Source organism: Mustela erminea, chromosome 9 (assembly GCF_009829155.1).
Source record: "Mustela erminea isolate mMusErm1 chromosome 9, mMusErm1.Pri, whole genome shotgun sequence".
Taxonomy (NCBI): domain Eukaryota; kingdom Metazoa; phylum Chordata; class Mammalia; order Carnivora; family Mustelidae; genus Mustela; species Mustela erminea.
Genome location: NC_045622.1, coordinates 57,051,839 through 57,075,020, shown reverse-complemented (window position 1 = coordinate 57,075,020; position 23,182 = coordinate 57,051,839). Strand labels below are relative to the sequence as shown.

The window sequence follows — 23,182 nt, the reverse complement described above, 5'->3', positions numbered from 1 at the left end:
GTCTGGTAGCTCCTTAAAATGTTAAACATAGAGTTACCATATGACCCAGCAGTTCTATTCCTAGAAATCTTCCCAATAGATATGAAAACAAACATTCACATAAAAATTTATACATGAATGTTCAGAGCAAAACTACTCACATTAGTCAAAAAGTAAAAACATAAATGTCCATTAACTGATGAAAGGATAAATAAAATGTGATATATCTATACGTGGAATATTATTCAGCCATAAAAGGGAACGAAGTACTGATACATGCTACAACATGGATGAATCAAGAAAACGTAATGCTAAGTGAAAAAGGCCAGCCACAAAAGACCACACTGTCTGATTTCATTTATATGAAATGTCCAGATAGGCAAATCCATGGAGACAGAATGTAGATTAGTAGTTTCCAAGGTCTGGTGGGAAGGTAGAACAGGGATAGACTGCTAATGAGACTAGGGTCTTTTTTGGGGTGAGGGATTGATGAAAATGTTCTGGAAGGAGATAGTGGTTATTGTCATATAATTTTGTAAATGTACCAAAAACGACTGTACTCTTTAAAGGGGTGAATTTTATGGTATATGAATTCTATCTCAAAAAAAAAAAAAGAAAGAAAGAAAGAAAGAAAAGAATGAATGAATGAATGAATGGCTATTCAATCAGAGTCTGCTTATTCCTCAGGAGGCAGAGAGGGCTTCATACCTAGAGAAGTTCAACTGAGGGCTGGATGTTTCCTAACCCTTTTTTGGGGGTGGGGAGGTGGGGGGTGGGGGAGTGGTAAGAAAAGCTAAACAGGGACCTGAATACTGAAGAGTAAGTGAGGCCAGAGACCAAAGTGCTTTGGAACCTGTCTACCCGTGCAGGGGCTGTAACTAAGTGTCACCTGCCCTGGAAAGGATCCTGGCCTGCCTGCTGGACTATGAACCCCTGGGAATTCAGAGGCCTCCCCCAATTGTTTGTGCTTTACACCCTGTCCCTGCTCACTATCCAACTGTAAAAGCTGGTCAAACACACAGACTTCATGGGAGGCCTTGGTGCTAACCCCCCCAAACAAAAGGGCATTGAGATGGAAGCCTCAGCTCAACCTCAGAGAAGATTCTTAGGCAGCCTTCCTGGGCCTCCCATCCACATGAATGGAGGGCCCGGAGCCCAGCCAGCCTGCCCAGCTGCTGTACCCTCCTGCCGAGCAGCCTATGGAGAATAAACAGGGTTTCATTCGACCCATCAATCAGCCAGCTGGACTCTATCTGTACTGTGTACCTTGGAGTGCCCAGCCAGCCTTATGTGGAGCCAGGGGGAGGTACCATCCACCTTGCTGTGACATGTGACAGCACAGCCTAGGTGAGGAGACATGGGCATGAGAGGCAAGGAGGCTAAAACCCTACAAGACACTGTATGGCGCAGACTTTAAGGCCATGGGAATGTGTTATGAAAGCTCACCGCGGGCTAGAACACGTAGTGAACTGCACTGAGAAAAGCACACGCTTTGGGTCTCAGCTTAAATCACAGCTCCACTATTTACTAGCTGTGAGGCAGTGAGTGCGAAATTTAAGCCTCAAGTTTTCTCATCTGGAAAATGGATATAACACCATCTGTTCTGCAGTACTGTAGCAAGAAAGGAAAACAATACATATACAGTATCTAGTACTCTGCCTCAGACAGAGTGGATATTTAATAAACGACAGCTATTATTACCAGTGAGGGAGAGCTTTCTAGAAGAGGAAGGGGTTGAGGTGGGCGGTGAAGCACAAATTAGAGATCCTAGAGAGAAGGACTGGTGGAGCTGAAAGTACCACAAAGGCTTCCACGTAGAAGGAGTAAGCTGCATGTTTGGGACAGTGAGAAACCATGTCTGAATGGAATGGGGTTCTCGGGATGGAGGGCAAGGCCAGACTTGCCTGGTGGGAGTGCAGGGCAGTGAGGGGCAGGGAGAAGGGTGTCGGTAAAGAACAGAGGGAAGGACAGAAAGTTCTTCAGAAACCTTGTAGATTCCCAAAAAGGCAGACACAAGTGGTTCTCCATCTAGCTAAAAAACACTTCCTGAACAGGAAAAGGGACCCTGGAAGAGTGCTGAGGAAACTGTGACCACAGCAAGCCTCTCTCTGCCTCAGGCTCCTCATCTGTAGAATGAAGTGGTATGCCACTTCCAAGTGGACAACTTTGGAAATTACTCAAGCAATCCTCATTCCTGTTTCATCATCTGTGAAATGGGACTATTATTAGTTGCACAGTTGTGAGGATTTAGTGATTAGAGACTCACACAATACCTGCCTCAAAAAAGGTATTCAATAAACATCAGCTACTATCAATAATATTTAACAGTATTATTAAAGTATTATTTTGTAATATTTTACAGTACAAACCAATATATATATAAATTATTATGCACAAAAATTATGCTATTAAAAAGTAATATCCCATAAAAAGTAAATAAAATTCTCAATATATGTTAAGTTCTTTTTTTAAAAAAAAAAAAGGAGTAAAACTAAGCATGCTAGCCTGTGTAGTTTTTTGCCCCACTTACTATTTATTTACCTTGGCTTTGTTAGTCTGGAAGGTTTCTGAATGCTCACACTAAAAGCTTAAGAAACACGTACAGGGTAACAACTGAATATTCAGAAAATTCTATCCATTACCTTATTTACCGGGCAGTGTAATTAACAACACTTAGTAACAAAACTTACTATATACAGAGCATTCACTATGTGTAGGCATAGCACTAAGCAGCTTCTCTCATTTAATTTTCTCATTTACTACTTACAGTAAAGGTATGAGGTAGGTCAATCATTATCTCGCTTTGCAGAGGAAGACTCTAAGGCCAGAAGAGGTTAGGCACCTTTTCCAAGGCCACAGAGCTGACAAATGACACAGTTGGAATTCAACCCTTGTTTTCTCAGACTCACAGCTGGGAATCAAATCTTGCTTTCTTAGACTCCAAAGTCCTTACCACTGGGATTCCTTCCAGAGATACGAGAGCCTCTGACAGACCCACTGACTGAGTCAGAGGAGAGAACTACTTATTGCCGTAGGAGTCTGGACCTGGGACTTCTGATCAAAAGGAGGAAACGGAAGGAACAAGGAGTAAAAGAGCCTCAAAAATCAAGTGATATTAAAAAAAAAAAAGTGAGTTTTTCTGAGAAAGCTTTCAAACAGGGCAGGGACATAGCAGGAACTGTGAGGCAAGAGGCAAAAGTGAATATCGTAAGCCCAGCGACATATTTAGCTTGACTACTTTCAGTATTCTTGGATTTCTCTCCCTCAGTTTCCAGGAAAATCCCTTGGGAAAAAATCCAAGTGGTTCTAGCCATGCTGATAGGATTTGTGTTATGGTCATAACTGACCTGGGATTTTCAAGAAGCAGCACTCGGGCCACAGCAATAATGCTGGGGAGACAGAGCCTGACAGCCCCTGCTGCAGGACCCTGGGGCACTGCAGTTTTGTGACCTACCCTGCCTCGGTGGCTGGATCAGTGCCAAAGAAGATCCTGGCACACACAGGCTGGTCACAGATTGGCTCCTTATGTTTCTCAGCCATCAGAAAGGTTGTCGATCACGTTAACCCAACGACCCCGCTGGCACCACCAATCGGTTACCATTGCTGTTAGAATGAAGGCAAAGCTTCTCACTATGTCCTCTAACGCTTACTCTAGCAGCCCCCACTCCTCCGGCTGCAGGTCCCTGCCCTTTTTAGTCCTTCACACTTGTCATCACTTCTCCTTCCACTGGGTCTTTGTAAATGAAAGTTCCTTCTGCCAGGAAAGTTCTCCTGCCCTCCTTCACCTAGATTAACTCCTCACCAGAGTTCAAGCTTCCTCTGGGAAGCTTTCCTTCACCAGAAGAAATTCACTAGGGGCTCGAGGATTCTCTTTACCCTCCCTTGCTGCACCTGTCACAGCTGTAATTTTTCTTTCTCTCTCTCTCTTTCTGTAATTTTATATTTGCACAATCAACATCTGAGTAGGCTTTAAGCTCTGTGTAAGTATTTTTGGCTTACCACCAATCCATCAGGGCCTAGCAAAGTGTCAGCACATAGCAGACACTATTTGTTGAATGAATAAAGGAGGTAATTCCATTTTTATATTATTTTTTTCAAAAGAAGGTCAGTTCTCTGTTTATAGGTTTATTATAACTGCAATTAACTATTAACATTTGCCTAACTCTTTACCATTTACAAAACACTTATGCGATATTCAATAAGTGCTTTTATTTTTCATTAAGTACTTGCTAACCAGCACATGAATGATGATGAACAACTGCAATGCTCTGCCATCTATGTAACTCACAGTGAAGGGACCAAGGCCACACAGACAAGAAGCAGTAGGGCAACACTAAAGGCTCCATCCCAGGGTTGGGCTCCCTTTCAGGGACATCCCTCCTCCCTACATGCCACCCCCATAGGCTTTAGCTGTTCTCTGCTTCTGCACCTGGCCAACCACCTGACTCTGCTGGGCTTCTGTGCAGCTGACTATCTGCTTCCACAACTCACCTAACTATGAAGTTCAGAAAAAGCTGCCAATCTAGTCTTCCCCAACTACCTTCTATCACCAGGGAGCAAGTAAGCAGAGACCCAGTCACACACCTCTGCAGAACTGCTTACCTGGTGCTTCAGCATGTGATCTGGGCCTTCCCAAAGGGACGTGTTTTTCTCTGCAGAGCTAAACACTGGGAACTGTATTTCAAAGTTCTTAGTGGGGCCCCCATTAACATGATTTGGAGACTAACATTAATATGATTTGGAAACTAAGACTCAAAGAGGGAAGTTCTGTGACTTATTACGGGTCCCAGAGCCAGTCTGAAGTGGAACCCAGATCTGCTCATTCTAAAAATCTTGTATTCTTTCTGTAATATTCCACTGCCCTCTGACATCCCAGCATTCAATAAGTCCATGAGTGTTACACCCCAGCACTCAAAAACCAGTGTGATGATCTTAAGGAACTCTCACAAGCATCAAATTAGAAGTGTGATGCCAGTTAGGCCTTGACCTTTGGTCTAGAATAAAACTTGTTTCAATCAACTGTAAACCACAAGGACACTTAAATATTTACTGGTTAAGGGAGCTGGATGTTTGGTTGCTCTGATGCCATCATTAATATCTTCCCATCCAGCCCAAATGATACAACAATCAATAAACAGACAGCCTCTCTGAGGACCTGAGACAGCCAAATGTATTTACCAGCCAGGGTTTTTGTTAATTAGATAAAATCCCTGGATCAATGTGCAGAACATTTACCTATGCTGTAGCTGAGCACATTCTGGACACCTTAGTCCTGGCATAGGGACAGCAAGTGCCTCAAGCCCCAAACTGGGGCATCCAGGGACAAGAACCAAACCAAGCAATCGATGTAAAGCTAGAACAAATGTGTTTAACTCTCAACAAAATCTAACTCTTTCTTCTTTCCTGAACTGTAAGCCAAATTAGACTTTTTTCCAAAGGCATCTAGTAAACAAGTCTGAGCTGGTATTAATTCCTTGATTTTCTAAAAACCATGAAATCAGAAATCAAAATGAGATAACAAAACAATTGCCTGGATGGCTTAGTCAGTTAAGCATCTGCCTTTGGCTCAGGTCATGATCCCAGGGTCTTGCCCCTCTGCAGGGAGCCTATTCCTTCCTCTTCCTCTGCCTGCCATTCCCCCTGCTTCTGTGCTAGTGTGCAGGTGCTCTCTCTCTCTCTCTCTCTAATAAATACATAAATAAATCTTTTTTAAAAATCTCCAAAGTGATCACTGAGATTTTCTTTTTTTTGAGAGGCAACATGGTATATACAGCAGGAAAAGTCAGAATGACGCACACATTCTACTGCCTAGTTGAAATCTTCACCTGAGTATCTCACTAGCATGTCAACTTTAGCATGTTTAAAACTGAGTTCATAATCTTTTCCTACCAACCCAGTAACACTTTCATCTGAGTGAACAGCATCTACAGAGCTGAAATTCATTCTTAATACCTTCTTCTCCCTAATCAGTGATATCCAATTCTATTCATTCATTCAACATTTATTAGTACATATGACATATCAGGCACTGATAGTGCTCTAACCACTACCCAGTCCTGTCTAGCTTACTTCCTCCATCTCTGCTGACATCTTAGTCCAAGTCATCACCTGCCATCAATCTCTTCTAGACTATTTCAGTCACTTTCAACCAGTCTTCCTGCATCCACCATGGCTCTCTATCCAATCTATTCTCCATGGAGCAACTAGGGAGATCTTTTACAATTACAGATCTAGATCATGTCACCAGGTCTTTCTCTCGTTTGTGTGTGCACTCTCTCTCTCTCTCTCTCACACACACAAGTGTACAGGGTTAAAATTCTTTAGTGGTTGCCCAGTGATCTTAGTAAAAATAAAAATCCTCACCATGGCCTAAAACCCAGTGTGGTATGGTCCTTGCTTAACTCTCCAGCTTCAGTTTAAGTCACTGAGCCCTTGCACTCTAGAGTCCAGTCAGATTGGCCTTTTCTCAATTCTTGATGTCTTCACATCTGTTCTTGACTTAGGACCTTCCACCCTACTGCTCCCTCCAACCGAATGTAATTCCGCATTTGTCTTCATCCTTCAGAGCTCACTTCAATCTCATGTACTCCAATGCTTTCCCTTAATCCAAGGTTAGATTCCCAAGTGCCTTGTCTTTCCCTTTTTAAACAAGTTTGAAGATATAATTAACATACCATGTAATCCACCCATTAAAAGTGTACAACTCTATCATTTTCAGTATATTCAGAGCTGTACAATCTCAACTACTAACCCAGAACAGTTTCATCATCCCCAAAAGAAATTCTGGACCCATTAGCAGTCAATCCCTATTTCCTCCCAACACCAACCTCTCCAGTCCTTAGCAATAACTAACTAATTTATTTTCTGTCCCTATGGATTTGTCCATTCTGGACACTATATGAATTGAATCATACGGTATGTTAAAATCTTTTGTCTGACTTCCAGTTAGCGTAATGTTTTCAAGGTTCATTGACGTAGGATACAGCAGTACTTCATTGTTTTGCACTGATGCATAATATTCTACTCTGTAGCTATGTCGTATTTTTATTTATCCATTCAACCACTTATGGACTTTGGGGTTGTTTTCCTCTTTGGGGTATTATGAATAAAAATGCTATGAACATTAATGTTCATGACTTCATTTCTCTGGGTTATGTACCTAGGAGAAGACTTGCTGGGTCATAAAGTACCTCTATGTTTAACATACTGAGGAAATGCCAACCTTTTCCAAAGTAGTTCCACCATTTCACATACCCAGCGGCAATACGGGAGGGTTCCAATTTCTCCACATCCAACAGACACTTGCTATTATCTTTCTGCTTACAACTATCCTAATAAGTGTGAAGTGGTATCTCATTGTGGTTTTGATTAGCATTTCCCTAATGTCTAATGACGTTAAGCATCTTTATGTGTGGGTATTGAGTATCATGTGTGCTCATTTGAGTATCTTTTTTAGAGAAATATCTATTCAGGTTCTTTGTTCATTTTTTAAAAAAGATTTTACTTATTTATTTAATAGAGAGAGAGAGCACACAAGCAGGGGGAAGAGCAGGCAGAGCAGGCAGAGGGAGAAGCAGGCTCCCCGCCAAGCGAGAAGCCCGATACGGGACTCGATCTCAGGACCCCAGGATCATGACCTGAGTTGAAGATAGCCACTTAACTGACTAAGCAACCCAAGCATCCTTTCTTTGTCCATTTTTAAATTCAGTTATCTTTATTGATGAGTCAAAGAGTTCTTCATATATTCTGGGTACAAATCTCTTATCAGAGATATGATTTGAAAATATATTCTCCTATTCTGTGGGAGTCTTTTTCACTTTCCTGAAGGTGTCCTTTGAACACAAAGTTTTCAATTTTGATGAAGTCCAATTTATCTACCTTTTTCTCTGTCTTCTTGTGCCTTTGATGCTATATCTAAGATGGCTTTGCCCTAACCCAAGGTCACAAAGATTTACATGTTTTAAGAGTTTTATAGTTTTAGCTCTTACATTTAGGCCTATGATCCATTTTGAGATAATTTTGGTGTATGGGTGAGGTAGGGCTCTAACTGCATTTTTTTTGTATGCGGATATCCAGTTGTCCCAGCAGCATTTGTTGAAAAGACAAACTGCACTTCATTTTTAAGTACAAAATTTTGTCTGTATAATTAGTCACTGGCTCCCAGTTAGACTGTTAAGTACCAAGAGGGCAGGGTCTGTGTTAATCTTTTCACCACTGCATTTCCAGCATTCAGCCCAATGCCTAGCTCCTAATAAGAACTCACAAACCTTGGTCAAGTGATGTATTATCCCTGTTATTAAGAAATACTCTACAAATCTATGGGTTATAGGTATTATCTCCATGTTACCTAAGCTCATAGTAGTTAAGCAACATGTGCCTTGTTTTGTTGGGTCTCAATTTTGACTCATGTGCCCCATCCTCCCCTAGGAAGGGAGTTAGTGAGCTCCTCCAGGACAGGAATTGCTTCTCCTTCCTCATGCTGTTGCCACCAACACAAATTTAGCTCAGGGCTAGGCACAGAAGACAGGCTGGAGAGATGATGACTGAGAGACAAATGGACAATGCCTTCCATGGCCAGGTCCCTCCCTCTCTCCAGTTCCTCCTGACCTCACAAACTGTGATCAAGCAACACCAAACAATATATAATTCCCCCTCCCCACCATACATCCTAGGCTGTCTCTTGCCTCCGTGCTACCACTCACGTGGCCCCGTTCGCCTGGAATACCTGCCCCTTCTATATCCGAAGCCCTACAGATATTTAAAGCCATTTCCTCTAGGATGCTTTCTCTGGTCTCACAGGTTGGTTAGAGGCATCTTCTGGGCTCCTGTCTCACAGCACTGATCATGCTATGTTGCCACAGTCTCCCCCAGTCTCCTGCATTAAGGGCAAGAATCATGCCTGGTCAGGCATCCCCTGTACCAAGCATAGGACCTGGAATATGCTCAGTAAATTTTGTCAAATGCTCAAATAATTCTGGAAAGGGCAGGCAGTCTGAGGTTCAAGACTGATATCATAGGCCTCCTTCATTAGACAATGTTCAGGCTGATGAACAACAGAGTTATGCACTCAGCAGAGAGGTCCAACTCCCTGCTGGGAGAAGGGAAATGGGTAGGGGTGTTATCTTTCACTCAAGTTTGTTCTGAAGGAAATGTGATATCCATTGGGAGAATAGGAGGCCTCACTTTTCCCAGCCCTGAGAGCTCCTCACATGGCTCAGCCCAAGCCTGGACAGATGTGTCTTCAGTCTGCCCTATGCCCTAGGTTTCGGGTGAGTGGTTCCTGCATCCAGAAGCCAGGCCTGGGTACGGGCTGAGCCCAGGAGTCAGGCCACCTGCTCATGATGCTGACAGGTGGGACAGGGGCCCAGGACAGGGCTTCCACTCCTGAGGAGTCAGAGCTAAACATACTAACAAGGTTTAAGTGCCTTGGAGGAGAAGGGAAATGGTTGCCACACAGGGAGAAAGGAGAAGAGAAAGAAGGGAAGAGGAAGGCATCCAGCTTTCTTCTAATATAACCAATGGAAGTATGGAAATAAGACTCCGGACTGCCTGTTTCAAGTTTACTGAAAAGTCAGTAAAAAAGCAACTTTCCCCAAGTTTTGTCATGCTGGGGAACAGAGTATGAAATGTGGGGAAACAGACCTGTCCCTGCCCTGGGGAGGCATACAATCCAGTGGTTTAAGGTGAAGTCTAGCTCACATCCTTCTTAATATCAAGAACAGAATGTGGCCAGTGGCAGATCTTTCCCTGCCCCTCTAGCCAGGCAGGCTCACACCACACACAGTCAGCAAGCACCACGTAAAACAGGTCAACAGTGCCCCCACATCAGGGTGATTGTCCAGAGCTGCTGGCTTAATCATCTCATAAGGTTGTCTGTAAGGAGTCCTGATTTGGGGAGCAGTGAACCTTGCTGCTTTTCCAGTTCATGGACTGAGTGCCTCCTCAGTCCTGACAGTCAACCCTAGTTCTCTCACCCAACCTCCAGCTTCTCTCCTGACAAGGATCATTCTCCTGTCGCAGACTGGCTTGGCCCTTTTCAGAGGACTTTCATACCCTCCCAGACCAGAAGGAAGATGAGGCAAAGAAAGGGGAGATCACCATGGGAGGAGTCCAAGAAGGCTTCATAGGGGCTGTAGCACTTGAGCTCAGTCTGGAAGGATTTAAGCAGAGGGTAATGAGCACAGAGTACAGAGGGGTGGTTTGTGTAGAGGGCTTATATCCAAGACCTAGGAACTTCAGATTCCAGAGTGTCCTTAAAAAGGAGGATGAAGCCCTTCCCCTTTAATCAGAACCACCTCAGGCTGCTGCCCTTCACTATCCAGAGCCTTCCTAAGGCTCTAGGGCTAAGGAAGATTGGGGGACACCAAGGCAGACACACAGAGCTCAAAGCCTCAGAGTGGGCAATGGGAAAAGAACGTAAAGGACAGATCTAAATTTTATTCCAAAAACTGATATCATAAACAATACTGATTATACACTTGATGACCTAACCATGCATAAACTATGTTTAAGTAGTTTTTAAAAATTGAGAATGGGACTCTATCCTGCTATATAGGAAGGTCTCTTGGGAGAAACTAAAGGCAGGATACACAGGAAGAACCTAAGAGCAGCATGAAGCGCCCATGCAGAGTCTAGGGCATAGAAAAGCTGAACAAAGACCGGCTGTAGAATTCAACAGAACTTTCTTCTAGCAAGGGTGGTCAGGCTCTCCCCACCTCCACCTCTAGACCTATCTCTGGTAGCAGGAAAAACTGTAATTGATAGGTTACAGGTCTGCTTCCTTGAGACCAGAGCCTGGGTCACCCCCTATCTCCAGGGCCCTCCAGCAGAGGACTACGCATTCATTAATAAGCAGGAACTGTTTGGGGTGAGGAAAAGGGAGGAATGTCCTAATTCAGGCCTTTATCTTCTAGAATTTGTCTTATTGAAACAGGCTCTCCCCACTTGTTTATCCTTTACCCTTGTGAATGATCCTAATTAGGTCATTCCCCTGCTCAAAGACCTTCCATGTCTCCCCACTGCTTATAGGATAAGAATATGAGACTCCTTACCATGGACATTCCAAGCTTTGCACATTGGCTTCTCTCAAACCACTTGCCCTCTTGCCCCATACCCTGCAACGCTGCACAAGTACCACCTCAGCAGCTCCAGCATGACCCTGGGCCCAGCAGCCAGCCAGCCAGCATCTCCCATTCCCTGCCTTTGCTCAGTTTGTTCCCAACTTTTTGCTTCAGAATTGGGGGGACTCAGGGGGGTAGGGGGGCACAGGAGGTAAGAAGAGTAGGGGTAAGATTGGTGTGCTAAAAGTTAGGCTCTGTGCCTTGCTCATCTCTGACTCCCTTACAAGGGGTGAAGGGAGACTGAGTCATCATGGCCAAAAGAGATGCCTCGACTAGAGGCAGGAGAAAAGCAGCTAGAGACTCAAGATATGCATGAAAGGCTCTTACAAATGCTATCCACACAGCAAGAAGGAATGTTCCGCATCACATGGATCAGATATTCAATCACTTTCTGCATTCTTTTGACAAGTGTTTAACTGCTATCAGAAAAACGTGTATTTCAAAGAGCTAAAATAATCAACATTCAAGGGCTTAATGGACTAGGGTAAACTCAGCCTCCCCTGGGTGACAGCAAAGTGATTCGTGGCATTGCTGCTTTACCAATACACTGTCTAAACTTTGCCAGAGGAAAGCAGCAGCCTGGCAATCCTCTGCAGGAGGGCTGACCAATCACTGACAGGTGATTTGAGGGTCAGCAAAGGCCTGAGAGGAGGGGGCAGAGCCAGTTTTGCCCCCTCACTCCCTTGTACTGCAGCAGAAGGAAGCACGGCTCAGCTGTTTCTGGGGAAATGAAGACGCCACGCACAGCTGGCAGTTATGAATGGCTCTTATAACAACAAGCTGACATCTGTGCTTGGTTTTTAAAATGCATCATTGCATGTTTATTAAACTATTGCTCCATCATATTTATTTGGCTACGAAACAACTCCCAGCCCATACTTCCAAAAGTAGTTTATTAAAAACTAAGCCTTGAACATTAATACTCAAAAGCACCCTTGAGAATCAATAATAATGCTGCAGATAAAATGAAAGGGAATCAAAGCAGTAAGTCTTAGTGGGGGTTGCAGATGACTTTCAACACTTTCTTGTATGTTCAGGCAGCTGGAGTGAGGAGGAGCAACGAGAGTGTGGCACTGGATACAGGGGTAGCCACCCCAAACACAGGACTTCCTGTCTAAAATGTGGACATGGTAGCAGAGAAAGGGGGCATCCTGTGACCACCTCGCTTTATACAAAGGGCCAAGAAAGGCCAAAATGAGGCCCAGTGCAGGCCACTAGTTTGACCAAGAATAAAACCTCTGCCCCTAACCAACAGCCCCACACTGATGCTCTGGGCTGGTTCTGGTCTGAGCATCTATCCTGGACACAGACTGCCCAGCCCTGGCACCAGGCTGAGCCCCAACCTGAGTCCTGTCCCCTGCCCAAGAACAAACCTCACATCTAATCTGCCAGTGGTCCTAAGGGGCCCAGCTGAGCCAGGCAGGCTGGAAGAACGCATTCAGCCCCCAAGCAGGAGCCCAGCATGTGCACCCCAGCCCTTCAGAAAGACCTTTCTAACCCCAGAAGACCCGGCAGAAAGGCTTCTTCCAGCTCCCCACCAAATCCCCAAACCTTTCCACGGGTGCCAACCTGTACCCCATCCAGCAACAAACAATAACACATGGGGCCAGTTCCACAAACATATAAGAACAAATAGGAAGATTCAGTAAAGAACCCACAGGATGATGGGACGTCTGGGTGGCTCAGTGGGTTAAAGCCTCTGCCTTCGGCTCAGGTCATGATCCCAGGGTCCTGGAATCGAGCCCCGCATCTGGCTCTCTGCTCAGCAGGGAGCCTGCTTCCCTCTCTCTCTGCCTGCCTCATTGCCTACTTGTGATCTTTGTCTGTCAAATAAATAAATAAAATCTTAAAAAAAAAGAACCCACAAGATGTGGAGGGGACTCTAAATCATGACCTGCTAAAAATAAGACAGGGGGAGGATCCAGCAATGTTTGGGGCCAAGAACAAAGGAGATACAGGGCTGATTCCCTACTTTAAAAAACCTAAGCCAAGAGAGTCCAAGTGATTGTGACTATAAGGAAGTTACAGGGTTCACTTCCCAGATGAGTGTGAGGATATTCTCCTAGGCAGGACTGAGGAAGGCGTTTGCCCAGCTCAGGCCCTCTTGAGGGAGACAGCAAGTCCTGGGGATCAACACTCACCTGCTGACTTCTTGGACATTGTTGGTACGAGCAGCTTCCATCAGGGCTGCATCTGAAAGGAAAGGGGACACTGGTCAGACCCCTGGCCAGGACCTACCCTCAGAGCTAGCTGCATGGAGGCCCCATTAAAACAATGGAAATGGAAGCACTTTGGAAACAAGGGCTTTGGGATGCCTGGGTGGTGCAGTTAATAGACTCTTGGTTTCGGCTAGAGTCATGATTTCAGGATCCTGAGATCGGGCCCCACATTAGACTCCAGGCTGAGCACAGAATCTCCTTGGGTTTTTCTCAAGAAAGAAAGAAAGAAAAGGAAAAAACCTGGCTTTAACAAGGGAAATGATGCCAAGATATATAAAGAGAAAGCTGATCATCCCCTACCTAGGCGGTAGCCACTGTAAACCCGTCTTCCACATCCATTAGAGCCCAAACCCGTAACTTTTTTTTTTTTTTTTAAAGATTTTACTTATCCATTTGAAAGAGAGATCACAAGTAGGCAGAGAGGCAGGTAGAGGGGGAGGGGGAAGCAGGCTCCCTACTGGGCAGAGAGCCTGATGCGGGCCTCAATCCCAGGACCCTCAGATTATGACCTGAGCCCAAGGCAGAGACCTCAACCCACTGAGCCACCCTGGTGCCCTCAAACCATAACTCTTATAGTGCAGGTGATCCAGGTAAAGTGCTAGCAGCTATGCATGGCCTATGCAACCTGATATGTGAACCCCTTCACTCTTCATCAGCTAGAAAGCTCGGACTAGTATGTTTCATGTGGCTGTCATTGTTATTAATCATCCCCCTACCCTGTCCCACTTTCTCCCCCAACTCTGATTTCTCAGGCTAGGTTTGAATCTCATGTCACAAGTCACCAACCCAGCACAGAGGAACAGGCAAGGGTGTGGGCTCCTCAGTTAAGAGCCCTGACCAGGAGCCAAGAGGCCCAACTGTCTGACCCCGGCTCCAGGGACTGTGGCAGCCCCTTTCCTCTCAACTCCAGCTTCCATGACTATAAAGTAAATGCAATAATCCTTGTCCTGGCAAAACTCACAAGGATGCCAAGGAGGTGAAATGATGGTTGAAAAATTTCCCAACTCCTTGGTGCCAAGCTCAGCAAAGGGAGACCCAAAAGAGAGGGTTGCCAATTCCTTAGATCAGAAAAGCAATGCTAAGCCTGGCCTCTCCTGAGCAGCCTGCAGGCTGTTGGCACCACCTTGTGGCCATAAGGAAAAACTGCATGACTCGAAAACTAGCAGAGGCAAGCTTTTTTTCAGTCATGGAGCCCTATGTGCCTAGCAGGGTTCTGAACACGGGAGAGACTCATATCGAGCCCCGCCTCAGGGATTTCTCAGTCCAGCCAGAGACTCACCCAGCAAAACATGAGAGGAGGCATTGTAGTGAGGTAGAAAGAGCAGAATATGGAGACAGACCTGGGCTCCCACCCCAATTCCGCCACTGGCTTGCTGTATGCCCAGGCCAACTCAACTAACCTCCTAAGCCTCACTTTCCTTATCTGCAGAGCAGGGATAAGAGAGCCATCTTGTCATGCATATGCAAAGCAGATCTGTGGTTCAAACATTAGTGTCTCCAACCCACGTGCCAGCCTAGACTCCAGAGTCAGAGGTCTTTCCTGGTTATCTTCCCTCATGGCTCTTAAGCACACATCCAGGGGATGCTCAGGCAGCCCTCGGTTGAAAGGGGAACAAAGCTTCCTCACAGATCACTGTATCTACTCCTCCCTCACTATGAAGAAAGAAGTGGCTTCTGCAAGGTCACAGAGGGAATGAGAGGGAGCTTGAGAATCAGGGCCTCCTGGCTCCTACAGGGTACAGTTTCTACCACACTGTATGGAGGGCCTGAGCTTATAACTCCAGATCAGGGTACAGCATAGCTAGCGAAATCTGAAGGGTTGGAAGTGAACATGGTTTTTCATCATTACTTTAGAAAGTAGACAAAGTCCACACTGGAGCCCCCAGGAACCTCTAAGACAAGACCCTGGACACCACCCCCAATACATCTAAGCATACTAGCATCAGGACATTCCCCGCTCATGAACTTGCCATGGCGCTTCGCTGCCTACAGGACAAATTCCAAACCCTCCAATAACCCTCCTGACATCCAGGCCCCACTCCATCTGCTCTCACCTCATTCCAAAGATCCCCTGTCCTCCAACGAGGCCAGCTACCCTTTGAGCCCCTGCAACACCATGCTGACCTATGACTCCCATATCCATGAAGCCTTTGCATGCAATACAATCCAACTCAAGACACATTTATGGAGTACCTACTAAGTTCCAGATGCTATGGTGGGCAAACAATGTGAAAGTATTAGGGACAGGAACTTGTATCAACCTGAAAAAAAAGATAAGCTGCATTCCTTGCTCTCATGGAGCTCACAATGTCACTCTCCCTTTCATCTCTTGCCTCATCCTACAGAACTCAAGTTCAAATTCCCACCTTCCAGAGGTCTCCTATCTTCCAGGAATGCTTTCCTGACCCTGCTGGCCCTCCAATCACCCAACAAAACATTGTCAGACCACTCACCAGACCCACAGGCCTAACTGCCTGCACTGTCTCCTTAAATGACTTTGTGCTGTTAGGAATTCCACACCTCCCAAAATTGGGCTCACAGAGGGTATTCAAAAAATGTCCAAAGTTATAAAATTATAGCATGTCTAAGTTAGAAGAGCCCTTAGAGTCTCTATTTCAACATCCTCATTTTGTAGATGAGGAAACAGGGCCAGTGAGGATGAGAAGCAAGAATCCAAAGTCACAATGGGACTTAGAGGTAGAACCAGAACAAGATCCCAGACGTCCTTACCCCCAGTTCAGGACCCTTCCTTTACAGCTGGCCACATCCTGCTCGATAAACTTAGTTTAAGACAGTCCCCACTTTTGCTCCCAAGTCTCAGAGCTTGGGATGCATGAGACCTATGAACACCATGCTTCCTGCCTTCCCGCCTGAGGAACTACTGAGAACCTGCGAGGTTGGACTCACATAAGCCAGAAGTCTGGCTGCCTGCTCTCCCAGTTCCTGCTCAACTCCCTTGCACCCAGGTGAGATGCCAACCTGGGTCAGCCAGCCCCCCTGGTTGCTTTGGGTCTCTAAGGATCCAACTTCTTTGTTTTTCTTCTCCTGCCAACTGCATGGCTGGGTAAGATCACCTCACACCTGAGACCAGGGACAACAAAATCCCTAGGAGGCTGATGGGCAGACCCAGACTGCTTAATTCAAGACTCAAAATAACAGCACTGTAAGAGTACTGAGAAATCATTCTTTACTGTGTAAGGGCAGAACCTGAAACCAGAGAGGAGCAAGGGGTGAGCAGTGGCAAAGGTGGCACTGAAACCAAGTCTGTACTCCTTTCTTGGGCCACCTTTCTAAACTATCTAATAGTTTTTTTTCTAAACTATCTAATAGTTGCCATTAGAACACACAGCAGTTTCTTGGGAGAACACTTAAGAGAGGAATTCGACCAGGCAGAATATTAGTGCATAAAAGGCCCACACTCTAATTTTAGAATGTCTCAATGTTTCCATTGTACAGATGGACAAAATAATGCCCAAACGAGGGAGCTGACCTATGACAGGAAGTTATCCAACTCAGAGGCACTGAGTCCTCCAGTTCACCAGCTTGCCCCAATAACCAGACGATGTCTGAGACCCTACAGGCCTGAAGCTCTGCTGACCTCAGTCTATAAGCAACTCCCGCCCTCCAAAGATACGGAGTCGGGTCACTCCTCCCGCCTCTGTCTTCCTCGAACCCAGACTGCCCGGATAATCACCCTTGTTAGACGGGTTCTTGCTGTAACAGTGAACCACAAGCGCGGTGGCCAGGGCCCATATGCTCAGTCCGGCCCTGCTGGGGACCCCGTTCCAGCTGTCCTGTCCCGGGAGTGTTTCTTCTGGGCTAGGAAGGCGTCCTGATGTTGCGGCTACGAGGCACGAGGTCTCGGTGAGTCCTCCCTGGCGCCCCCAGGTGGCTGCCCCTTCATGGGGGAGGAAGGCTGGCGATGTTCCAGGGCGCCCCCCGACGGCTGCCCTCAACCATTGCGGCTGCCCGCGGCCCGCGGTGGTCACACTCGAGCTGGAGGCACTTCCATGACTCCGGAGCGAAGAGGACCTAAGCAGCTGGAGGAGGAGCCGCGGCGCCGGCGCTGTTTTCCTCAACACCAGGGACCCCAGCATCGTGACAGCTACTTCGATTACCCCCTGGTGCCGGCCCCCGTGCTGGCCGCGTCCAACATGGCTGCCGCGGCGCGTTCGAAGACGCCGCGAACGCGGTGGAATACCGCACTACTTCACGGGAGTGGTAGTCCATAGCCTTAGACTTTTCCGTAACTGGAGAACAAATAAACTACATTTCCCAGAAAGCTGTGGAACTTGCGTCACAAAGACTGCCGACTTAGAGAAGCCTAGTGCATGTTGGGAAGTGGAGTTTGACTGAGGGGGCGTGGTAAGAGGGGAAATGCCTGGGTAGAACGTAGAGATTAGAATTGAAGTTCGATTCCCAGAGCCTTCTGCCAAGTTTAGTCAAAATACACGACGCAGGCGGACGCCTGGGTGGCTCAGTTTGGTTACGCCACTCCCTTCAGCTGGGGTCGTGATCCTGGAGTCCCAGAATCTAGTCTGGAATTGGGCTCCCTGCTCAGCGGGGAGTCTGCCTCTCCCTTTGACCCACCCCTCTCTCGTGCCCTCTCTCTCAAATAAATAAAAATCATTAAAAAAAATTTTTTTAATGCGACACAGGCTCTGACTACTGCAAGTTAAACAGAGATCTGCAGTAGAAAACTTTTATGAAATGTATGCTTATTTCTTTTAGCCTGTGTCTTTTTTTAGCCTGCGGCAGCTTTTCAAAAAAGAAGTCTAGGGGAACCAGTACACCTGTAATAACAATTCTCTTTATATTTTTACATAGACTTCCTTTAGGTTGAAGAGCTAACTCCCAGTCTTGTTTTCTCACTTGTGTTATTTTCGAAGGGGTTTCACGTGGGTTGTCGCATCGTATCTCATGACAGCTGCATGGGGAAGCTGGGCAAGAAATGTTATTCCTGTCTACAGGAAAGGGAATTTCAGCTCAGAGGTGGAAAAAATTGCTAATCCATCAATAAAAAAAGCTCAGGTCTTCTAACTCGGAGCTCAGTTCCGGCACCCCCATTTCTTCCTCTCTTTTCCAGACAGCCCACAAGGAAGAAGCTATTTTATGCCAGTCCCATCTCTTCTGCCCTTCCTTCTCTCCTCCAACTTCATGTCATCAGAGCCTTCTCTGACGATTTTATTTAAAATAGCAATTCTCTTTCCCACATGCTTCCTATCCTGCCTAATTTTTCTTCACAGCACTTACCACGTGATATACTGGAAATTAGTTGTTTATTGTCTCACTCCAATAGAACATGAGCCCCACAAAATAGGGACTTTGTTTTTTCTCTCTTACATTACTAGCACTCAGACCAATGTCTAGAACAAAAAGAGCTGCTAAATAAATATTTCTTTGGTAAAAGGATTACTCCTGCTTTATTATCGTGGGGAAATGAATATAAACTTTGGAGTGCAGGCAGACCTTGATTTCAATTTTGACTCTTGAATTTACTAGATGTATGACCTTGGACAAACCTCCTTATCCTTACCCTTTCTCATTGTTAATTTCCTCATTATTATAAAAAATACTACTACTTACCTTCAAGAGGATTGCTTGTTTTAAATGAGGTAATATGGAGACCACCACCATCCCTGGCTCACATTAGGTCTTCCAGAAATGGCAGCCAGCAGTGTTTTCCCTGCTCTAGGAGTGCATTGGATTCCCTACTCTAACCTTCTTTTTACGTTTTTATTTAAATTCCAGTTAGTTAACATACAATATAATATTAGTTTCAGGTGTACAATACAGTGATTCAGCACTTCACACAACACTAGCACTGTCTCAGCAAGTGCCCTCCTTAATCCCCATCACCTGTCTCACCCATCCCCCACCCACCCATCTCCCCTCTGGGAACCATCTTTTGTTCTCTATAGTTAAGAGTCTGTTCTTGGTTTGCCTCCCTCTCTCTTTTTTTTTTTGCCCTTTGTTCCTTTTTTTTTTCTTAAATTCCACATACTAGTGAAATCATGGAAATCATATAGAAAAGACAGATTTTTTGACTCTACAAAAAAATAATTCTGATACTGAAATATATACAGTGAAAAATATACACAGTGAAAAAATGACAATATGGGAAAATATATATTCGTGCCACAGTGATGAAATGGCTAAGTAATATAGAAAACTCCTATATAATAAGCAAAAGGCCTACCACACAAGAGACAAATGGACAAGGGCAAGGCCTTTGCTAGCTTATACTGCGCCTTTGTGCAGAGTAAAGAATGGGTCTCCCTGAGGATGAATTAGAAAAAGAGGCCTGCACAGTGCAAGTGATTAGGTGTGCAGGGCGCTGCCAGATTCCACATTCTGCTTCCATGAACTACATATCCCAACTTAGCCTCAAACAAAGTGATGAAGTTCTTGAACCTAGGAGAGGTTTGGTGGGGTGAGGTCCAGAGCTGATGACCAAGAAAGAATTCTTGACACATCTTTGGTGCAAAATGGTGGTTTATTAAAGCACAGGGACAGGACCCGTGGGCAGAAAGAGCTGCTGCTTAGGGGATGTGAGGAGTGGCTGGTTATATACATAGGAGTTGGGTAGGTGAGGACAAAGGGGTGTTCAGAAGGGCTATTGGGGTAAAGAAGATTGTCAGGATATTGAAGGCCTGGTTACTATCAAGCCAAGGTCGCTTTCCCTCTAATGAGACAATTGAGAGTCTCCTGGAGGAATGTTACATTTCTGCTATCAAGCGTCCTTGTTAGTGAGATTTGGGTTTAGAAGAAATTTAACTTTATTTACTTTTCCTTCTACCTCAGCCTCCTTCAGTTTTTAATGGAGGGGAGGGCAACATTAGGGCTTGAGGAACTGAGTTATGTGCCTCTGGGAATTGGGCTATTGATAAGGTAACTTCTTTGTTGTAAATCTCAAGGACATTTGTAAACCAAGGGAGACTCCTGCCTTGCAGGATTGTGATCTCTGCAAGTTAACTATTTGTTTTTCTTTTAGGGCAGTCAGAGGTGCCTGAGGAATGTGACACATAGTACTGAGGGGAGTGGGTGGAGAGGAGGTGCAAGGTGCCAGCTTTCGCTTTGTCCTCAGCCAGCCTCCTGCACCCTCATCAAAAGGACTTGACCAAAGAGCTTATGAGAAAAAAAATACAAGTTGTTTTTAAACATATGAAAATATGCTCAACTACGCCCATGATAAGAAATGTACAATGGGGTGCCTGGGTGGCTCAGTGGGTTAAGCCTTTGCCTTCCTCTCAGGTCATGATAGCAGGGTCCTGGGATCGAGCCCCTATCAGGCTTTCTGCTCAGCAGGGAGCCTGCTTCCCCCTCTCTCTCTGCCTGCCTATCTGCCTACTTGTGATCTCTGTCAAAAAAAATAAATAAAATCTTTTTTTAAAATGTACAAATGAAAGCTTTTTTTTTTTTTTTAATTTATTTGACAGAGATCACAAGTAGGCAGAGAGGCAGACAGAGAGAGAGAAGGGGAAGCTGAGCAGAAAGCCTGATAGGGGCTCGATCCCAGGACCCTGGGATCATGACCTGAGCCGAAGGCAGAGGTTTAACCCACTGAGCCACCAGGCGCCCCAAAATGTACAAATGAAAGCTTTATTGATCTGTATCTTACACCATAAACAAAAACAATCTCAAAATGGATTATAGAGGGGCGCCTGGGTGGCTCAGTGGGTTAAGCCGCTGCCTTTGGCTCAGGTCATGATCTCAGGGTCCTGGGATCGAGTCCCGCATCGGGCTCTCTGCTCAGCAGGGAGCCTGCTTCCTCCTCACTCTCTGCCTGCCTCTCTGCCTACTTGTGATCTCTCTCTGTCAAATAAATAAATAAAATCTTTAAAAAAATGGATTATAGATCTAAATGTAAATCCTAAACTCTAAAACTTCTAGAACAAAACATGAAGAGTATCTTTCTGAAATTCAGCGAGGCAAAGATTTCTTAGATACAATACCAGAGCCATGAGCCATTAAAAAAAAAAAAAAAGATAAAATCTGACTTTGTCAAAATTAAGAACTTTGGCTCCTCAAAAGCCACTTTGTTAAGAAAATGAATAGAAGGGTGTCTGGGTGGCTCAGTCGGTTAAGTGGCTGACTCTGGATTTCAGCTCAGGTCATGGTCTCAGGGGCCCAGGATCTAGAGTCATCAGTCTCCATGTTCAGTGGGGATCTGCTTTAGGATTCTTTCTCCCTCTGCCCCTCCCTTTGCTTGTACTCTCTCTCTAAAGTAAGTAAATCTTAAAAAGAGAGAAAGAATGAACAGAGAAACCACAAAGGGGAGAAAATATTTGAAAATTATATATTTAATAAAAGACTTGTATCAGAATATAAAAAGGATTCACAAAACTCAATACAGTAATAAGAACATGATTCGATTTTTTAAATGAGGGTCCACCTGGGTAGCTCAGTCATTAAGCGTCTGCCTTTGGCTCGGGTCGTGATCCCAGGGTCTTGGGATCAGTCCTGAGTCAGGCTCCCTGCTTAATGGGGAGTCAGCTTCTCCCTCTTTTTTTGCAGCTCCCCCTGCTTGTGCACTTGCTCTGTCAAATAAATAAATAAATAAAATCTTAGAAAGAAAGAAAGAAAAAAGACTGCATGCTGTATTATCCCATTTATGTAAGATTCCAGAAAATAAAATCTAATTTATAGTAACACAAAGTAAACCAGTGGTTGTGTGGGGATGGGTGGGAAGGGAGGTATGGGGGGAGGCAATTACAAAAGGATACAAAGAAACCTTTGGGAATGATGGTTATGTTCATTATATTGGTTGTGGTGATGATTCACAAGGGCACAAAGGTCAAAATTGATCAAATTTATACTTTAAACCTGTACACTTTATTGCATGTCAATTTCACTTCAACAAAGTATTTTCAAAAACAGTAAGATAAGGGGTGCCTGCGTGGTTCAGTCAGTTAAGTGTTTGACTCTTGATTTTGGCTTAGGTCATGATCTCTGGGTGGTGGGATCGAGCTCCACACTCAGAGCACTGAGACTGCCTAAGGAGTCTCTCTCTACATCGCCCCCACCCCCAGCGCTCTCACTCATAGCCTCTCTAATAAGTAAATAAATAAAAATTACAAAATAAAGTAAAAACTATAACATAAGGGGTGCCTGGCTGGTTCAGTGAGTGGAGTGTGCAACTCTTGATCTCAGGGTTATGAGTTCAAGCCCCACGTTGGGTGTAGAGATTACTTAAAATTAAAAAAAAAAAAAAAGCTATAAGACACGGTTCACCTATCAGATTGGCAAACATACATTTTTAAATATATTTTAAGCATATATATTAAGTATACCTGTATACCTAATTATATTAAATATATAACATCTGTGGCAAGTTTATAAAGAAAAAGACACGTTGTTGGTAGGAATGTAAATGGGTACAACCTCAACAAAGGGCTGGCTGCCTGACAATATCAAACATCGGAATTTTAAAATATAGATAGACTTGTCATGGGTAAAATGAGGAAAGTTTTGGGCTATTTGCAATAGCAAGAAGCAGAAGAAATACCCCCCAAACATTGCTCATTGGAAGCAGGCTGAATATCCTTCAATAGGAACTAGATTAAATACATTAAGTTAAATTTAAACTATGGAATATTATTTTTTAATGGAGTAAAGCCTGTCGCTTTTAATATGGAACACTTTGAGGTGTTGTTAAATAGAAAAAAAAATTAAGGCACTGAACAGTTATATACAGCCATTAGTGTTATTTAAAAACTTGATATATACATTTATGTGCTTAAATACTTAAGATATCTATGGAAGGGTAATAAAAACAGTTGCCCTTAGGGGGGCGAAATGGAGCTGGGGGATAAGGGAGAGCTAGAGAGGGAAGGAGGGCTTACTTCCCATTGTACACGCTTT

At 44.8% G+C, this 23,182-nt stretch overlaps 1 protein-coding gene across 5 annotated transcripts in view; it reads right to left on the bottom strand.

The window, feature by feature from the left end:
• Nucleotides 1-17,415, bottom strand: part of CLPB (caseinolytic mitochondrial matrix peptidase chaperone subunit B) — a 141,528-nt gene extending 124,113 nt beyond the window's left edge. For 2 of the 5 annotated variants that reach the window (XM_032356714.1, XM_032356716.1), the window contains exons 1-2: nucleotides 17,013-17,415; nucleotides 13,241-13,292 (exon numbers count right to left, since the gene is read on the bottom strand). In XM_032356714.1, the coding sequence (XP_032212605.1) occupies nucleotides 13,241-13,292; nucleotides 17,013-17,415 (455 nt within the window). Of the gene's footprint in view, nucleotides 1-13,240; nucleotides 13,293-17,012 lie in introns of those variants that run through there. The other 3 variants (XM_032356719.1, XM_032356717.1, XM_032356718.1) reach the window with 3 other exon arrangements.
• Nucleotides 17,416-23,182: the final 5,767 nt, after the last annotated feature.